General features: G+C 44.3%; 1 protein-coding gene across 1 annotated transcript in view; it reads left to right on the forward strand.

The window, feature by feature from the left end:
- Positions 1 to 20,373, forward strand: part of GALNT17 (polypeptide N-acetylgalactosaminyltransferase 17) — a 189,801-nt gene that overhangs the window by 115,689 nt on the left and 53,739 nt on the right. The window contains exon 6 of the mRNA XM_068415526.1: positions 3,927 to 4,044. Coding sequence (XP_068271627.1) covers positions 3,927 to 4,044 — 118 coding nt within the window. The remainder of the gene's footprint in view (positions 1 to 3,926; positions 4,045 to 20,373) is intronic.

The raw sequence follows: 20,373 nt of genomic DNA on the forward strand, positions 1-20,373 counted from the left end.
GGGGTGAGACAGGGCACCGTGCATTTGCCGTTGTGGTTGAGGAGCTCATGGGGAGGAGGGCTGCGAGGGCTGGTGCCAGGCAGGAGGGTCCCTCCTCATCCTCGTCCTCGCTGGTGCCTCCTGGATGTGACCGAACCCTCTCTGAGGACAGGGGAAGGGGAGCAAAGCGTGGTGGTGGGCTAGGGCTGATGAAGACGACAGGCAGGCCGGGCAGGGCCAGGTTTGTCTTCGGGCCTCTGGTGTGGTGCCCTGTCTCCTAAAGCGGTGGGAATGTGTTGTTTTAGGCAGAGCAATTCCACGATTGAAGTTTATTAAAAACAACAGCAGTTTAATGGAAACTGGACACCCCAGCAGTTCTTAAAGTATATTCTCAGCCTTCCTGCACTCAGCGGTATGACCGCTAATTATTTTTTTAATATCTTCTTTCTACATATTTTATACCTTGCGCTTTATTATAAAATTGGAAGCAAAATCCAATTGTGTAGGAAAATTAATTTCCTTGAATTGAAGAAGCAATCTACTTGAGACTTTTTAATCATTAGATGGTAACTGTGCACTAAAGAAAGGAAGACTATTAAAGTAACTTAATAGACTAGGATAAACGTTTTTCCCTGTATCTTCTTCATCTTTATTTAGAGATTCATGCTGAGGATATTTCATAACAGCTGCTCTTCTTGACCTTTCGTCACTTACTGTATAGAGGAGCCAACCAAAATAATGGCAAGGAACTAACGCTGTGGATTTCTGGATACAAACCTAATAATTCTGCTAAACATCTCTCTTCATCCTTTTCTGCCAAATTCTGATTTTCCTTTTCCATTAAAGAAAGAATAGCTATCGGGACAAATAAAAACGCATTTAGCTGAGCTGAGCTGTGTGATTTTTAAAAAACAAACTATGTTAATGCTTTTAATTAAGGGGAAGAGGAACAAGAGGCTTTATCAGCTCTTTGTCTGCAGGCCATTATTTCATTGTGAATGGGCTATCTATTACTGTAAATGTCCACCTTTTTGAAGGATTTACTACAAAATCAAATGGTGTTTTTATTTAAATTGTTGAGCGCCGCTTGATTCCTCATTTATTTAATATGGAGGCATTGTTACAGAGAAGAATGTAGCACTTAATTTGTATTGCTTGAGGGAGCTCAGCCCCGCTCGGGAGCACTGCTTTGCATGCTTCACGGTGGCGTGTGTTGAAAACAGAACGTGCAGCAAAATGAAGAGGAGGAAAATTTGAAGGTGAAAGTTACAAAATCCCAATCAGGCTGTTTCCAAGAGCATTTTGGAAAGGATCAGTGACTCTGTGGTCTATAAGTCATGTTGAAAAATAACGATGAAAAAAGCTTTCTTGGGGTACAGCTCCCGTGCATGACTGTTGAGTGGCTTCCAGTTCAGAAAACCTTGTTTATCTGGTGGTGAGTTCCCAGTGATCCACATTATTGGATCAGAAATGCAGTTCTATTTGTCTGAAACTTTCACATGGATTTTCTTCTGGATATAAGTGATCTCTGTGTGCCTTTAGCAGACCTTACAGGTTTTGACTGGAGAAGTCAAAGGTTCCTGTGCTCCCCCACGCTTGTTCCCCATGGAGGAGATGAACTAGGTTGTTCATACTCCGTGTAAAACCAGAGCAACTTACCCTTCTATTTAATTCCAGGAGGTGTAATCTAGGATAATGGAGCTATTAGATTTGGCATCTGTAATGTGGTTATCATTTCAGAAAGAATTGTTTCTGCTAATGGCAGTTAACTTGCTACAAATAAAGCAATAGAATTGAAATCTTAAGTACTAGAGTGGCAGCAAACCATGAAACATTGTACCGCTTATTGGAAGGAAGGCCGAGCCGGCTGTCAGGGAAGAAATCTATTGAAAAAACCCTCTGATGGGTTCCAATTCTAACTAATTTAATATGGCAGCAGCATTCAGCTGTTCTACCAGTCTACTAAAAGAATTAAAACGTCTATAAATAATAATGCTTAAGTGGCTAGAACTCTTCATCCAAGGAGCTCAAGGATTTTGCAAAGATGAATTTGGCCGGCTGCTGGTGGAGCCGAGCTGTAAGGCCTTGGGGGTTACTGGGCCCTGCAGCTGCCTGGGGTGTGTCAGGGATCCCAGGTGCTCCTCTGGCAGATACGGGCGGTTTGTGTGGTGTGGATGGAGAGGTTGAGGGTGGGCCTGATTGTTGTCATCTGTAAGCAGTGTCTGGGTATATTCAAGCATGCATTCCTCCTCTGCAAGCCATAACTGCGTAGTTCAGCCTTGAATGTGCTCCACAGCATGGACAAGCCGTGAAATGTGCTTTGAGCCAGGACTTTGGGGCTGCTGTTGAGATAGATGATCCCATTGCCCCGTTTCTACCTCAAGATCAGGTTCCCTCTGCAAAACGGGCATTTCTAAGTGGTGTGAGATTTCCAGCTACACAGGCTACCATTGGTGTTAACCCCACAAGTCTTCCCCAGGCAGCACAAGGCGAGTGGCCCCTAGGCCCAGGCGAGGAGCTGCAGAAGTAATGGCCATCCATCCTATCCTGCATGGTAGAGCTTCCCCCTGCTCGAAGCTTTGAGCTCAGGGTGGGCAGGGGGGTCCCATAGCTCCCCATAAGAGCAGAGTCTGGCAGTACCTTGGTGTGGCTTAGCTGTAAAATTCATTGTCTCCTTCCTGCTGATCGCTCTAAGTGGATCCTTGTTTTTTTTTCTTTACAGCATGGATTCAAATGAAAGCAAGTTACAGGGGAGAATGGTTTTTATATTTCTATTTTAGTACAGAAAATACCCCAGGGCGTAAACTTTCCACATACCATAACCGCAGCAGATTAGTGTATCCCTAAGCAGCAAGAGCATAATGATACGGTTTTGTTCAGTGCCATGCTCTGTGGCAAAGTGTAATTTTATGGAGAGGGTCACAAGTGTTTAACTACTCAAAAAATACTCCCAAATGTGATCTCAGCTTGTGCAAATCAGAGCAGCATCCTCATCTCAGGGAAGCTGTATCAGATGGAGATTTGGTCCAGCATTTTGCAAGGTAATGAGGGAGGGATGGTGCATGTGCATGTGGCAGCCAGGGTCGTTAGTAAACACTACCATCTATTATGTTCTTGAAATTGCATACTTATTATAAATTAACCCCTGACACTGAGTTTCTTCTCAATCTTTCTGCTATTCTATTGATGTCAGTATTATTAGTACCACTCTTTTTTCTCTATTATTTTCCCTGACCGGGCACCGTGCTTGGCTGCTCTTGCAGAGGTGGAGCCGAGCAGCGCTGTTGGGTGGAGGGCACGAGGTTTCGCAGGATGAATGTGCCAACTTGATCTCTAACCCAGAGCCTTGTCAATATTGATGGAACCGATATTGGTGGAACTGGGGAAATGACACGGTAGATAATTTCTGCAAACAGTTGTCTTGAGTTTTTAAAGGATTTACTTCTGCAAATTTGCCATTTAGCTTGTTGTCGCTGGTTGGTGGTGACTCCTGTGTGATATATTGTAAAGATCCCAATCAGAAACCCCGTTTCACAAGATACTGTAAAAACTAGTGTTGGTCCTGAAGTCTATTACTAGACATGCTAGAAGAAAGTAAGAGAAAGGAAATGCCATTATTATATTTCTTTCATTTATGGGGAATGGAAACCCAAAGAAGTTGTGCCGTTGCCCATAGACACACCGAGGTGTTTGTGACGGAGCCAAGACCTGAAAGCTTTTCAGTAATTTAATCCCAGGAGAACTCTTTCTCCAGTCTATATACACAGTGAAATGAACTTGAATTTTGCACAGTTTCGTTGCAGTGGTAAAATAATGTCTTCAAAGGCACAGAGCTCACTCATTGCTGCGAAGTCTCTGAGGTATCTTTGCAGAAATTGGCCCTTGGTCCATTAAAAATTGAAAAATGTCAATAATTGTGCATTTCTGTTGGTTTTCTTTTCATACAGGACGCCAGCAATGATCGGTTGCTCGTTCGTTGTGCACAGAAAGTTCTTTGGAGAGATTGGGCTTCTCGATCCTGGGATGGATGTGTACGGAGGGGAGAACATAGAGCTCGGCATCAAGGTTTGTGACTCATTGGCGAGAAAAATTGCACCTAATGGTATTTAAGGAACCCAAAGCAACAGTTTAACAAGTTAACGTAAACAGTTATTAGAATGCTTCAGGGGAGCTGAGCATTGATGTGTTTCAGAGCATTTTAATTGAAGTTTAAGGGGGAAAATGACTTGCTTTTACAGGTGAGGCATTTTTTTTATTTCTTGAATGCTTATCTGTCTGACCTGGTGCAAGAAGCTACTGAGATGAAATGGCATGCCAGTATACACAGGCACTGGTCACATTGTCACACTATTACTGTAAGTTACAGGTATCTTAAATATGAGAAGAAATACAGTGCTGTTTTTATTATGTGAACGGCCTTAGGGAGGCTGGTGGGACTCTTGTGAGTATCTCAAGAAGACACAAAGCCTGAAAATATTTTACAAGCATTTAGCATCTGCAAATAAAATAAGTTCCTGAACAGGCAAAACTTGCTTTTTAAAGTGAAACACTAATAGCCGTGTTTTTAGAGCTGCCTCGGTGCATCCGTGCAGACATTCGTCATTACAGAATCCACCGTGACATCACTTGATTACTATGTACAATATTAGCTGTGGTTTAGTGATTCAAGTGTTTACATACAGTGAAGTGATTCATAAGCAATGAATTCAATGTTCAGAAGCAACTTGGGATGACAAAGTCTGTGGAGATTCTTCCAGGCACATTTTAGAGTACAGCATTTGTACGTTAACAAGCTGATAGGGAGAGGCTTGAGACTTAAAACTGGAAAATTGAATTGACTGTGCTGTTGTAAAAATGAAAAATCATTGTTGAGTTCATAGATTTACCGGAGGAGATTTGCTTTGCTGGCAAATCAGGAGAAACTTAAGAAATCTATTGTTATTGACTACGGGGAGCAATAATCTTACTTAAACAAGGGGATAGAAATTAAAGGAGCCACATAGCTCTTCCCCATATGAAGTAATTATTGCACATCATCATGCAGCTCGCTTCTTGGGTCTAGAGAGATCCAGCTCTAAACGAAGCTTCTCTTGTGGCTATCCTTATTTGTTTGTTTGTGGGATTTTTCAATAATATCATTGTGGAGCTAGTCTTCTCACAATTAGTAATTCAACCCATCTGCTAGGTTTTTGGGGGATTTCATGGAAAATTGGCTTAACTGGAAAAATAAGATGGATGTCTCAGGGAGAAGAGATGAGCATATGTCCTCTTCTTTTTCACATGCTGAACTTTTTAGAAAGGCTATCTAATAAACATCTTTTCGGAAAAAAATAGTCCCTCTCTTCCTCAAGTGACTTTCCCAAGCTTATGTTTTCAACCCATACTTTTCCCTGCTGTTTGCACACTCACTGTTCAAGGTTTTAAAAATATTGGTAGTTTTGAGAGCCAAAATACTTAGTAAATCCACCTTGTAAGACTATGTAGAAAGTAGATTTTCAAAGATTCGTGAGCTCTAAAAGTCAGTCTCTGTGCAAGTGTCTTATTTGGCAACCAAAATCTCATGGCACATCAGTCCCATTTAATATATGTTGGCCGTCATGTATGCAGGTCAGGTAGCTCGTATGGAGAGCGGTCCTGGAGATGGTGTGTCTGTAACTGCCAGATATTTGAGTCCCACTTGATAGTAAGATTTCAGTTATGAATAGTTTATCCAAGGCTGGTCGTTGGATGTGTAAAGAAAGAGTCTCGTTATGGAGTCAAGCAGATGCCAGGTCTCAGATGGACTCAGGACTCAGATGCCAGGTTTTGATAGTCCTGATGTACAGAGATTGCCAGCTCTTCCTCACGTGCTTGCAACCTGCCGTGGCTGGGGTCTGGAGCAGCCATATCATGTTACCAGTAATGTAGGACACTTTGTTAATAAAATCATTTTAAAGGATCAACTTGAATAGAAAATTCTTAGGCTTTTTATGGGTGTTTTGCTGTTTTGCCTGATAAGTGGCTGTCTGTAGTTGGAAAAGTTATTAGGTGGTTCCATGTTTGTTTCAGTGATTCTTGGATGAAAATAAATATAGGCAGTATTTCTTTTCCTTTTGATGCTGGTGCAAATTCCATTATCTTTCTGAGAATCATGTGGCATTTCTTAAACATTATGTTTTTGTATTAACAAAAACGCTCAAAGAACAAAAATGAGATAATAAACCCATTGAGGCTACAAGGACATGGAACAATTACGGTGTTTCAGGCAAAAGCACAAGCTAACTACATTATGGTAAAATTAAACACAAGTAATCTGAATAAAAACATGTAATAAATAATTGAGGTTGGGCTGTCCTAACCTAGAAGAGCCAAGGCCATATGCTGTAGAAGAGTCTTGTTTTATTAATATGCTTCAGATATTCTAAAATAAGCTGTACTGTACCTATGTGTGTTGACATACACAGGCAATATGTTTGTTTCAGTTGCTGAATTTGGTTAGCTAAATGAGAAAGCTCCTGCGTGAGCCACTTAAAAAAAATAAACCTTCATTGCTCACATGCATAAAGGTGGCTCTGGACCTGCTGCTGGGAAGCATCCTCGGATTGCTCAGATAATAATAATAAAGCCATTAAGCATGTTGCTGCCCCAGGCAAATTCCTGTTCTGCTCGCGGGGCAGCTTTGGCCCTGACAAGGGGAACATGCTGTTCTCTGTATTAGTGTATTTTCATTTATCACACTGGAGCGTCTCCAGAAGGAGACTTATTCACTCCTCTTGTCCCTGACGTCCCCTACTTCACTTCCCGAGGCAGAACTGAGTCTCATTCCCCTTTTCTTGGCAGAGAGCAGAGATATGTTTGCTAAGCAAGGCAGTTTAGGCTAATACGTCAATGGAGAGGTTTTCAACGTGCTTTTTTTTTTTCTTTTCCCCCTCTCAAAGTGTGCCTTGCAATCAAATTATAATAGCGACGGGTCTTTTTTACTATGTTGGCAGCCACAAGGACCAAACATTTGATCTGTTCCTGTGTTAATAACTCCCCTCAGACTGTTTGTGGAAATCTCATCCTCGCGCCTGGCTGGTGACCGGGTGATGCTGATGAAGCTGCTGGAGCCGAGGCCTTTGGAGGCATCTCATATCTGGTCTCGGGTTTGCCATAGGAATAGGGAGAGCAAGTATTGCTCCAAGGTCCCACCGCTCATCCTGAGGACCACAGCCTGGCCCTTTCCCTGGGCCCAGCTCCTGAATAACCTGCCCTCTCTGAACAAGCTTTGAGCTAACTCTTCTAACCCTTTGCTGTATGGAAAGGTTTCTGCTCTGATTTTATAAACCCGATGCCCATTTTCCACCGCTTGAAAGTGTTGATGCTGTTCTGGGTCCCCACCAGCTCCCCGTATGAACTTTGGCACGGAAGCTTCTCTGACTGTCTGCTCCTTCTGTTGAAAATTTTTATTTTATTTTAAACCTGTTTGTGGCCCTGGCTTTTAGTGACTGTGTGACTAAGTGGGAAGACTGCTTTTGGTGCGTGTCTCGCTTTTTCTCTGCAGGGAGGTTTCATGGGTTTTCATGGATAATCACAGACATTCACTAAAGTCGTTCCATAAAATTGCACGTGTCTGTTTGAATAAAGGTGCAAAAGCCTATTGCATGACTATTGCCATGATTTCAAAGTCTGGGATAGGTTGCAAGGTTGTTTTCAGAGTATTTTGTGCTTCTGTCATGCATTGCTAATTAAACTTATTTGGGTTGTCTTTTAGAGATTAATTTAATCAATAAGGATATTATTACTACTTTGATGGTATCATTTGTACAAATTGTCACTTGAAGAAAGCAATTAACTGAGAATGCTTATTAGCTGATCCGTCCCACACCTTATTTGTGTAGTAGAATCGATTATTGCATTCATTAAGAAAAGCACAATTCAAGGATCCCTTTGAGGTTTAATGACTGACTTGAGCTAATTTTTACTATAAATGTTAAATTGTGTGAAGTTTGGGTTGGATGTTTTGAAACTATATCCAGAGGAAAAGCACAGCATGTCCTCTTAATATCCCAGGTTTTTTTCTCTATATTTGTTATCTAGATTCAATAGGCCAGATTTCTGGTGCTGTGTGGTGGGTTGACACAGGCTGGATGCCAGGTGCCAAGTTGGAGCCAGCTGGCATTGGCTCTGTCGGACATGAGGGAAGCTTCGAGCAGCTTCTCACAGAAGCCACCCCTGTAGCCCCCCTGCTACCAAAACCTTGCCACGCAAATGCAATCCATGCTGCCAAGGCAGCAGTTGTATGCCTGGAGCAGGCAGAGCTGCATCCGTGTGCATAGCTGTGAGGGCTGGGAATATGGAGCTTTGAAAACCAAACGGGTACGACAAGGGCATCGAGCATATTTTTGGTGGGGATTTCTTTAATAATGAGACTCTCACCCTGCAGCTGCTTAGGCACAGAAGTAACCTCATTGCACTGGCAGTGACATTGATCCTCTCCCAGAGGGTACCATGCCTGTCTACCCTTCGGTCTTTCAGAAACCTTAAAATAGATTAAATAGCATTTTAATGGTACAAATCTCGTGTGTGCGTTTCATCCATGAAGGAGCCTATTTTGTTTATACGAGTATGACTTTTCATATGCTGAAATGTTGAGAGAGTCGGGGGGGGAAAAAAAAAGCCATCAAATAGGTATATTTAGATTCCATAAGGGAGCTTGACTCTTTCTGCATTCAGAAAATCAAATCCTTCTCTTCCTGCATACATTTTCTGTAAAATTATGGCTGTATCTTTTTGTTAAGAAGAATACAGTGAGAGTACTTAGAGCCAGCAGTTCTTTTCGTGTCCGTGGTTTTGTTGAGTCTGAGGCAAGGGATGGGCAGCCTGTAGCCAGCCCTATGGGAAGCAGAAAATCCCCTGCCATGGTGTACTGGGTGGAAGCAGAGGAAGGATATCAGGGCAGGGCTATGAGTCATGAGAAAGATGTTTGGGGGTTTTTTTCCTCTCTTTTTGTCAAAAAAATATGCTAGCACAGGCTTGCTTTCCCAACCCAGCTGAGAACACAGGGTCCTGTGCAGATACCCTGTGTTGTTATATGACGTTGTGCATGTCTCTAAAATGGGGAGCGATAGACGCGAGCACAATGGGGAGCACAGAAATACCATTGCTGGACCAATACTTGGCTAGGTTTCTATTTGCATGAACCTAATATCTAAATAATAGGTGCCTGTCATCAAAATGTAAAAATATCCCTGGTTAGCTTGGAATTTATTTGTATAACGTCAACCAAACGTGCAGACATGTAATATTAGGTGTCACGTTTTGACTCTGCGATGTGTGTTACTGCTGTCATTCGAAAGGTTGTTTTGCCGCGGCTTTTTGTTTGATCATCCTCAAATGTCTCTTTCTCTCTCTCTCAGTTCTGCTGATTAATATATTAAAGTCCGGGTGCAGGCAGAGATAGCTGACTGTAGGCAGCACCTGAAATCCCTTTTTAACCACCCTGTCCATCAGTGCCTGGCCATGAATTACAGCGTTCCTCCGGTGCCGGTCACGCCTGCCGCCTGCCCCAGCCGCTGTGCGATGCGCGCGCCGAGGCTCGCAGGATGTGGCGCGTGGTGGGATCCGGGAGATCTGCGGTGATGCATCGTTACGGTTTTTTATTGCTTTGAAAAATAGGAAGCTGAAAAGCATGTAATTTATTCATGAGGCTTTATTAGGCTTGTGAGGGTTCGCTGAGACGCGGTACTTAGAATCAAGTTTCTCACGATGTGCAGCAGTTTTTTTCCCCATCTGCACCTAGCTCTGCTGAGAGTGAATCAGTCACGAAATTACACAAGCGACAGTGAAGGGTTTTTTTGGGGAGTGTGGGAACAAATCAGCCCGAACTTCTGAGGGAAGGACTTTGAGAAGCACAGATAGGGTTTGCTGCGAGGTGCCTCCCAAGGTTTGTTGTTTTGTTGGTTGCAGGAGGTGTTGGCACATCTGGTTGCAAGGAGGGAGAGGACACGTAATTTGGGGTAGAATTACCAGGTGTCAGTTGATTGTCTGAGGAGTATGTACTGTTCAAATACCCACTTCTATGACATTTCTGAGAATTTACATTGAGGAACTGCAATCTTCACAAAGTTGGTTAGATGCAGATGATGCAGAAGTCAGTGCCAGTGATGGGGGATGCTCAAGTGGGGCTGTTGGCAGGAGTGGAAAGGGATGAAACTCTGGGCTCACCTATTGGGGAAAGAAATTTTTGAGTTAGACCAAGACCCTGTTTGAAAAGTTGGGAGCTAAACCTTGGTAAAAGTAATGGGGGAACCACCGAAGCCTGGGATAAGTTTTATTTAACAGACGTTGGAGTTGCAGTTGGCCCAGCCTGATCTGCAGGATGAAGCTACGTGGGGATGGATCACATCTCCCTCCTCTATCTCCAGGCACAAAAGGCTCCCCGTAGCGTGGAGCAGCTGTGGGTTTGATGCAGGCTGTCACAGAGCTTGCCTGTGTCTTGCCAAGACCCCAGAGATTCATGTTGTTTAGGAAACATAAAAAATCCCACAAACCAACAACGCCCCTGCTCCCAACCCAAACCTGCCAACAATATAAATCAAGAGCAGCTTTTAAAAAGTATTTTATCAGTCACGCACCAAAATCCACCTAGAAAGCGGTGCTTAAGGATGTTTCCAAATAAAAATCAAGTTAATATGGAACAAAATAAGAGGCAGAGTAGGACTGACCTTGGAAGTCTTAGAAATATAGCTTTAGAAATAGTGATATGCCAGTAATACATTACCTTCCTGTACAGCCACAGACAGTTTATTTGTACCTGTATCCCTGTTAGAGAAGTCCGTTTTGCTCTTCAGAGTGATTGTGGTGTGGTTGGAAGAAATATTTCCACCACTGAACAATATCCAATCACTGCCGGCATTTATTTTAAGAGCAGGAATCAGTACAAGTATGAATTCAGGTCCTATGTTTGGCATTTCAGTTGTCAGCTCAGTATTTACTGTAGGTGCTTGAAGATGCTTTATAAGAAGCTCCGGTGCAGTTTTCCAAACTGGTAAAATGCTTTTCATCACAAGGGCCTCCATGGAAATGGAGCCGTATTTTGATTAGTTTCTAAACAGGCTATAACCTGTGCGTGGGGAGCGGGAGAGCAGCTCTGCTCTTACCGCCGCAGTGCTTGGGCAGGTTATAGCTATCCCTCCTCAGGAAGGAAATTGCAGGCAGCAGCCGCAGAGCTCCCGTCTCTTTTTTTTTTTTTTTTTTTTTCTCTCCCCTTTTGATAGAAAATGATTTGTCATCCCTGCCTGTTACCCGCTGACAGATGGGGACAGGTAGAGGCGGAGGAAGGGACTGCTATTCTCACCCCGCTGGATTCTAGTGTTTTTACTGACAAGTTGATTTTTATGCTGGGAAGACACTGATCATCTTTGCTGGGAAAGATGATAACTCTTCCCATGCAATAGACCGTGTGTGGCGGATGAGATTCACCGGTGGATGAAGAAATGCATTTAAGGACTCAGACATACCTTATCTTCACTTAAAACTCTGGCAGGTGTCAGCTTTTTACTGATTTTTCACAGGATCAGTGTGCACCTCTGGCAGGCGGTGGTTAGGGATCTGCCAGGTGTTGGTTTAACACGCTGGACCATAGTTGGAGTCTACCCTAGTCACCCTGGGCTCAGGGCCTGGGTGGAGATAGCCAAATGTGGAGAGCAGGCACAGCATCTCCAAAGCTAAAGGGGCTGTGGAGAGCAAGGGCAAGTGGCTGTGCAGGTTCATAGAGACTTGGCAAAGTTTGGTTTATTTATACTTGTCACCAATGGATTTTAGAAAATGGAGCTTAAATCCTGAGGGAGGTTCTGCAGCGTTCAGGCGTGGGGTTGGCGCAGAGGCTCAGGATGCCTCACCATCCGTGTTTTGTATTATGGCTGTTGGGATAGAACACGGCAGATACATAGCACCTGCGGCCAGTGCATGGTCTGCTCTGACGTTTGCACCCCTCTGGGCTCTGGTGAAGGTGTTTGCTACGCAGATTCGGGTTATCTTGGCAGCCCTGGCCTTGATACTTGGGCAACAGTTTACTTTCATCTCCAACCCCAAAGATACCTGTGGTGCCATCCCACACATCTCAGCCAGCCAGCCCTTGGTGTTATGGGGAAGACTCAAGACTCTTTCCCGTAGCAGGAGACATTTCTTGGCTGGCTGGGCAGGGATGTCGGGGTGCACTGAAATGTGGGATCCAGGTTTCATCTTTGGGGTGCATTAGTAGGCATTTTAAGGACTGTGTGGGCCAGAGGTTTCTTGTGCTGACATTCACCATAGGCTGGTGTGTCTGGGAGGCGAAGGTGTTGGCATGGGTGATGCCAGCAGGCTTGGCACAGCCATGCTTTTGGCTCTTACCCTCTGTGTTGTTGCAGGGAAATAAATTAAGTCCTCTTAAAGAGCAGTGATGGGTATGAGCAGCTGAAGAAGGATTCCCGTATCGTTTTCACTGACATATTCCCCTCTGTACTGCAAGGCACGTTGGTTTGCTTCTTTATTAGCCCTCTGGGACCTGCTGAGTGGAAGCAGCCCTGGAACATCCTGTCCCCCGTTGCCTGGCCTGTGGTCACGTTTCCAGCACTGAGGACTCGTTAACATGAGGATGATACATGAGCCAGAGCGATCCCAGCTCGCCGAGTACCTGGCTGCTGCAATTCGATCACGAATTGCTGAGATGTAGCGAACTTAGGCCCCCTGAAAGCCGGTTTTACAGCATTGCTCCCTGGAGGACAACTGTCCTTTAAAGTATTCCTGGGTGTCTGAAACAATAATTCTCTGAAATTTGCTTTCTCCTTTCACTCATCACTATACAAGGTGAGCAGCAGCACATCTACTCTGTGCGTGTGCCTACAATGTCGGGGATATAAATTACCCTATAAAACAAAAAACAGGCTTGTGTCTTCCTAAAAACCAACTCCAAGCCAAACTGAACTTTGTCTTCTTACAAAAAGCACGCTTGGGAAATGCCAAGAGAAAATTTGACGTGAAATTACACGCCAATAAATAAGGCTCATGATAAACTGAGATGAGGAATAAGGTTTTTTTCATCCCGTTATATTCATAAAGCTTTCGAAAGCTCCCTGTTTATCATGACTGCAAAGGCAGGGTTATTTTTTTGTCTTTTCATCTGTCTGTCCTTAGGAGAAGAATAACTTGAGATGCGCTTTCTGTGGGACACATGGATCTCTTCCCTACCTCATCCAGAGCCACAAAGTTGATTTTATCACTCTCACCGGTCTATGGTGACTGAGGCAGGGTGGGGTGGGCGCCTCAGACCGGTGCTGTCTCATAATCACTGAGCTTTGGGTTTTTTCAAGGATAAGGGTCTCTCTTCATTGACTACAGATTTCTCCTAGGCTTGAGGATTGTTCCTGGTGAAAATGTAATCAATGCTGTTACACTCATTATTTTCAACCAAAAAGCTTGTAGTTAGAAATTCCCAACCAGCTTTTAGTGTGTTCAGTGTCTCTGTAAGGCTTTGCAGTCATCCTCTCTCAAGGACTTTCAGGTCAAACCTGTTCATTTTTACAAATGAAAACACTATTTTCTAAGAGCCCCTGCTGCAATTGCAGCCTTGGCTCCGAGAACTGTTCAAGCTGTATTTCTTTTTCATCTGAACTCCTCACTGATACCGAGCACAGTTAAAAGGCAGCTGACAGCCTGATGGCAAGAAATAGAGACCGAGTGCATTTCCCTGTGTATGTCCGTCCCGGCTCTGCCGAGTCTGCAGAAAATTATAGTAACAATAATAGTATCCATGACCAAATATTGTCCCAGCCCTGCAGCGAGGCCAGCTTCACTCCCATTTAAGGAAGGCCTTTCTACCCTGTCTCCTGCATGTGCCCTTCAAGCATCCCAGTTCTGCTGGAGGACCCTGCGTCTCCTCCTGGGCTCCCCCTTGAACATCTGAATCCTTTTGAGACCGGTATCCTACTCTTTGACCTTGCATTATAGCACTTTCTTTTATGTCAGCTTATGGCCAGGTTTGATGGGTTGTGCCATGTTGCTGTCACCCGTTCCTCCAAGAAATTTGGTCCAGTGTGTTTGTATGCCAGTCACCTGCCTCCTGACCTTCTGCTTTTCAGTGTTACTGGGCGTGATTCGCTGTTGTGCTGTCACAAGCTCCAGCACGCAGTGAGTACGAAGCAGGTGTAAAACGCTTAATAAGGATGTTAAAGCTTGGTACACAATCATGCCTGGCTCTAAAGCTTTGCAGAAGGCCCGGGAAGATCTCTGCCTCTGGCAGATTGTGCTGTGTCCAACCCATGGCTTGCTTTGATCTAAACAAATCCTGTGTGCTTGAGCTCACTTTGCTTGGTTTACTGTATTCAGGTGGCTTTTGGATATATGAAGCTTGATTGGGGTAGGAATCGCATCGTCTCATGTGTTTAGAGATGTTGGCATCTTTGGACTCAGACAGTATTAGTGGCAGTGATAAGTAGTATCAGCTTGTTTGGTCTCCTCAACATAGTTGGCTTACTTCTTCCACAGCTTTTTCAGTACCAGCAGACTTGAGTGCCTGCTTCTGTGAGATAAGGAGGACAAAATTCCCAGCAAAATTCAGTGGGAACTAATCGTTTATCTCCTTCAGCCATCCTGGAAAATCCCCTTTCCTTTTGTGACTAGCAAGATCCTGGCGCTGAATGTGTGTCCCTTGATGTGGTATCACTTGAGACTTGCCCTGTGCATCATTGAGAATAACAGTGGAAATAACTAGATGTGATTTATGTTTCCCAGGGCATTTATCCTTCAGTCTAGTGTGTCCTTGTGATACTTGATGGAGGCTGCAGAGGTGGTGCTCTGTGGGACTCATTTTGAACAGCATTCACAGTCAGAGCTCCCTGTAAAGTGAATACTGTCACAGCAGTGAACTTTCTGGCTTCCCCGTGGTGCATTTATTATTCATAGCAAAACTGTTGCCTCATGGATGATCTAATCGCTATGATGCACCTCTGCCATAATGCATGAAAGGTAGTAACCCCCGTAACACTGCACACAGTTTTCATTTGTCTCCTTGATTTCAGGGTTTTCCCAGGAGTCCCAGGGCAAGGGAAAATGTCGCAGCTTGACCTCTGCACCACGGGCTGCCTCCTCGGCAGACTCCCCGCGCTGCTATTAAGCTGCCAGACAAATCCCATCCTCAAATGCTGTGAGAGTTCAGGGGGTTGACTAAAACTTCCTTGGCTTTGCCTATAAACTCGGCCACTAAGGTGTTAGATACCACGCAACTGAAGTATACATTAGGGGTTTTTTTCTGTGCTCAGGATTTCAGCAATATTTTCAGCATCCAGTCTCCCCCTGAGCTGGTTAGAAGCAGCCAGTACAGGAAGCTGGTGAGGCAAATCAGAGAATAAAATGAAATTCCACCTTTGACTACCCAGGCTGTGATCCAGCAGAGCACTTAACTTTCAGGCACCTGGGCAGACTTCTTAATTTCTGTGGCACTCTTGCACTGGCTTAAATGTAAGTGCTTCTTAAGTGTGTTTCTGGATTGAGGCCTCTGGAGCTGAATTTGAGCCGTAAGGGTTAATATTTTCGAAGCGGAATTTTTCACTGGAAGAAGGTGGTGTTTCTCATCCTTTCCCCCTTGCCCCTTCCAAACAGTTCTTCCATTTTATGAGCTAATTAACTCATCTAGCTTTAAAACACAAGTGTATCCTTCTTGGATTTTGTTGTGTGTCACCACTTGCTAGAGAGTTATTATGTCTTATTTACACAGAAAATACTGGGCGAATACACCAGGAAGTAAGCTACCGTGTTCATTGAATAAATTTATACCGAAAGCTTCGATAACAAGCCCATTATTTCATATTCACCTACAGACACTATATACATATTAATTAACCAAAGTACTGGTAGTGGGCATATGCAAATGAAGTGGCATCAATCAAGCCAAGATCACCCTTTCTTTTGCGTTTTTACTTTATTAAGAAATACTGCTTTGTGCTGACTGCAGTTCCTTAATATCGGATCTGTGCCTTGAAGCTCAGCGCGAGGACCGAAAAGAGAAAGAAAATCAGAATTTCCTAGTGCTGCAGAAACTGCTGCAATAATGCAGCTTATAGTGAAGAATTCATATGTAATCCCATAGGGGAGATAACTGTCTAGATCTGCCTCAGGCACAAAGAACCCAAGTTTATTTTTGTAGAAGGTACTTCATTCTGTCAAAGCAACAGAGTTAAATGGAAAGAGACAATTAGGTATAAATTCACATTTGGACTAAATATATCTAACTTAATATGTAAAATGTAGTTCCAAGTCTATAGCTCTGCTTTTCCAAGACACAAGGTGATAGCAATACCCAAAGGATTTTCCACGTTGGCCTGCAAAGTGTTCACTTTAGGAGGAAGATGATCCTCGGTGTCGTCACCCTTCCCCACTCCCCAGCGTGCCAGCAACCAGGACACCACATTGAGCAGCAGGTCGCTCCCGGGCAGAGGTGCTGGGGATGCTCCTGGTACATCAGCTCTTAAATGCTGCAGGTCTTTGCCCGGCACTTTGCACGTCCGTGTCGTTGCACATCTCCCACCACGGGAGGTGGGTGCCTGTCTGCAGGAGAAGGTAGGGTAATAGTCTCATCACTGACCTGTTCAGCTCAGCAGCTTGCTTCCTGTATCTCTTTTCTCTTATTTGTTGCTTTGGCATCATTCAAGTATTGATTGTGCTAAGGGCATATCAGTGTTTTTGCAATTGCTTTGGAGGATGCATTTTATTTGCTTTCTAATTGAAGGATCTAAGCTGGATATTAAATGGTGAGCCAGGACTGTGGGGAGGTGCTGTAACCTTTCACGTTTAAGAAGAGCTAGCATTTAGCATTAACATGGCTGCAAAGACATTGTGAGTGGTAATAAAACTCCTTACTATATGGTCTTCCATCTGGAGATGTCTATCCACCCACCAAAGGCAGGTAACGGTCAATAATCTCCTTTTGCTTATGGGGTCCTGTAGCACAGTTGTGTCCGTGTTAAGCCCAAGTGCTCTGTGTGCCCGCTGTCTGCCTGTTTTGTCCCTAGACCTCTGGATGGGAGGAATTGGTCCAAATCTCCAGGTTAGTACTTTCCCCTGTGATTTTCCTTGGGTCCCCTGTGCTGGCAGGACACAACCCCTCTTCCCAGTCTGCTCCAAGCAGCCAGGAACTCCAGGAGAATAAATCTAAAACCACACCTGAGGCTCAGCTGTAGCCCCTCCCTTTGGTCTGATTTGGTTGGCTTTGCAGCTCTAGAGTTACAAACAAATGCAAAGAAACTGCACTGAGAAATAAAATGTTTCCTTTCTCCTTACTGGGATTTTTTGGTTTAAAAGCATATAAATGTACAGATATACATCTGTTTTATATTCAAGACCTTAGCTTTGGCCATTTGTACTTGAAAATCAGTGTAGGTCTGCAAAAAGCTCATGTTCCTTACGGGATTTTTCCAGGATCAGGAGCCTGGACTTTGGCAGTGAACATGACAAAAACATTCCTGTAGTTTTGGTTTCTGCTCAGCCAGCTCCAGATCCCGTAATATCTCACCGTGCTGGTGACCTTGGATCTTGGCAAGCTTTGTTTTCTCCTTTCTCCTGTGCTTACTCCAATGGCATCTCCAGTGGGTGCTCAGAGGTGATGAGTCACAGGAGATGACACATGCTGCCTGCCCCAGGGGTTCCTTTCTCCCCTGCTTTAATGGCCAGCACAGATGTCTCTGTTCAACACAACTTGAAAAACGCAGAGCTGGAAAAAAATGTGGAGTTTTCTGATATTACAGACAGCTCTTGTACTGAGCTATCCTGACAACCCCAAACCCTTCTGTTCCCACCAAGGACTTCCTTGCAGCTGTACCTAAATCCATGAGCAATGGACAGCGTGTGGCCGTGGGACCCAGAGACCAGCTGATTTTGCCAGAGCACCCAAAAAGGTGACCAGCCATGTTTTCCATCCCAACCGCCTTCACAGCTCTTGCCACCTACATTATCAGAGGGTTGCAACCATATTTCTAGCCCAAGCTCATCACAGCCACAGAGTCCCTGGTAGTTTTCACGTGTTTCTGCTGCCTTGACAGGGAGGAACTGCTGCCCAGTGTTGGGGCTGTTTGACGTGCCATGATGATGGGTCACTGGCTCTGCTTTCTGCCCAGCTTTGCTCCTTGCCTGCCCATTCATCCCACACCATCCTGTCAGAGCAGTGGCATTGCTTCCCCCCCTTCTTTACTTTGATGAGGAGCATGTGTAGCCTCTCTCACTGACCATATCTGTTTTACTTGGACTTGACCTCTTGGCCAAGGGTTTGCTGAACCCCCATGTCTGCATGCAGGGCCCCCATCTTGTCTGATGATGCATCTCCATGTGCTTCTAAGGCCATGGAGCAAAAGCTTCAAAATACAGAAGACTTAAGAATTACTAAGGAAACAAACCTGTCTGATCTCTGCCTCAGAGGTCTCAGTTACTCAGATTGGTACAAGCTGCAGGAACAGCACACCGACCTTTTTAAGCAGGACATCTTAATGGTAATTTTTGCTGACAGTCAAAAATCAGCCAAGTGAACCATTTTAAAAGCCTTTCAAAACTGTTCATTTACATCATCTGCTGCTTTTGTCAAATACAGGAAAGAGTGTCTTGTCATGTCTCTTGTCTCATTTTTACAAGGGTTATGTTGTCTATTTAGATTATATTACAGGAGCAAACAGTTGTTCAGGGATTATGATTTGTATGATACAAGGAGAACTTTCAAGAACATTAACAGGGTGGTTGCCTCCTATCCTGGTTTTGTGGGGATAAAATTTATAGAATCACTTTTCTGTTCCATGTTGTTTCTGTTTGTGGCCAGCTGTGGGATGGTGATCAAGGCCAAGAGCAGTTAAATCCAGGGCAGCTGCCCCAGGCTGGCCCACAGGTGTGTTCTATAACATTAACGACAGGTTCAGTATAAATGGGAAAGCTGCTGGGGATGGGGGGCTCTTTGCTCTGCTCTCTTCTCCCCTTGCTCTTTCTCCTTCTCAATGATTGCTATCCCTGGAGCGACTTGCCACCACACTATGAGCTAAGTATAATTTTGTGTGTTTTGTATTAGCATTGATATTGGTTTTCTTGATTTTATTAAATCTGTTTAAATTTCAACCCATGAGTCTCCCTCCTTTTCCCAATTCCCTTTCTCAGCTGGGGAGGGGTCTTGGGTGATAGAACAACTGGTTATTGTTTAGCCCTGGGTGCAGGCTAAAGGGAGACACCTCCTCAGCTGAAACTGCAATTAATTTTTTTTTTCCTAACATATAAGTTTAACAGTAACTAAAGCTGCATCCAGTGTTGACTCTGGTCCCCAGTATAAGGAGGAGCTTATGGAGGAGAATTTCTGGTGAGCCAAGTGTCCTTTTTTGTCTGCCCAAACGAGGTGAGGGACCAGAGGCAGACACGGGTTTGGCATGTTTTGAAGTCTCTCTGTGGAGCAGGTTTTGTTGTTCAGGTGTGTGGTTGGTTTAATGACCTGGTGACATGGAGCTGTGTCCCCACGGAGGGCAGTGTGGCTGCTGTGGGTGGCCTCTGGCAGGACTCCTGGCCATGACTGAGGGGGACAGGAGCCGTGTGCTCTGGAGGGAAGGTAAGGAGTGTCCTGCTGTGAATGCATGGGCAAGCCCCCAACTCCCTTGAGAAGGAAATGCTTCTGACAAAGACCTGTATCAATGGGGTAGAGGATGGAGCGGGTGTGCCAGTCTCATTTGTGCCTCCAAAAGCTGCTCTTCTTGGTAGAGATTTACATCTCAGCTCAGGGAACTTGGCTGTATGTTCTGCTTTGATTTCAGCTGGAAAGTGCCTCTTATTTCTAAAATCTCTGTTGTCTTTAAAAACATTTGCAGCAACTGTATTTTCAGGGTTTTTTTGTGAGGGACACTGAGACACCGAATCGCTCCTCTCCTCCCCTCTTCCCAGCATCTTTCTGAGCAATAAAATTGAGAATTATCTACCTAAAAACTGAGCATCCCAGGGAAGCGTGTGCCTGGGCTCCTTTGATTCCCTTTGGTCTGGGGGAACGCCTTGTTCATGGTGTAGCAGTCTGCGTGTTAAGGGATTTGCTTGGCTCTTTCTGTGACACGTATAAAGGGAAAAATGTGTTTATTGGTATCACATCTAGACTTGTAACGTTTAAGAGGGAGATATGTTCAGTGCTTTTGAAAATGTGATATGAAATGGGAAATTGTTAGTTTTGCTATCTTTGCAGAAGTTCTCTCAGCTTTACTGACCAGGCTTCTGCGATGCGGTTATAATTCGAGGCCTAAAAAACTGAATGCACAATAAAATAGCTATGGCATGTCATCATTTTCAGTTATGTTACTGTAACTGGTGTATATATCTAAAGGCAATCATCACTATGGAGGAGGGAGGAAAATACAGAGAGCGCTTTAAATTTCTTTAGACATTGAAACATCT

This window comes from Nyctibius grandis, chromosome 18, assembly GCF_013368605.1.
Source record: "Nyctibius grandis isolate bNycGra1 chromosome 18, bNycGra1.pri, whole genome shotgun sequence".
Lineage (NCBI taxonomy): Eukaryota > Metazoa > Chordata > Aves > Nyctibiiformes > Nyctibiidae > Nyctibius > Nyctibius grandis.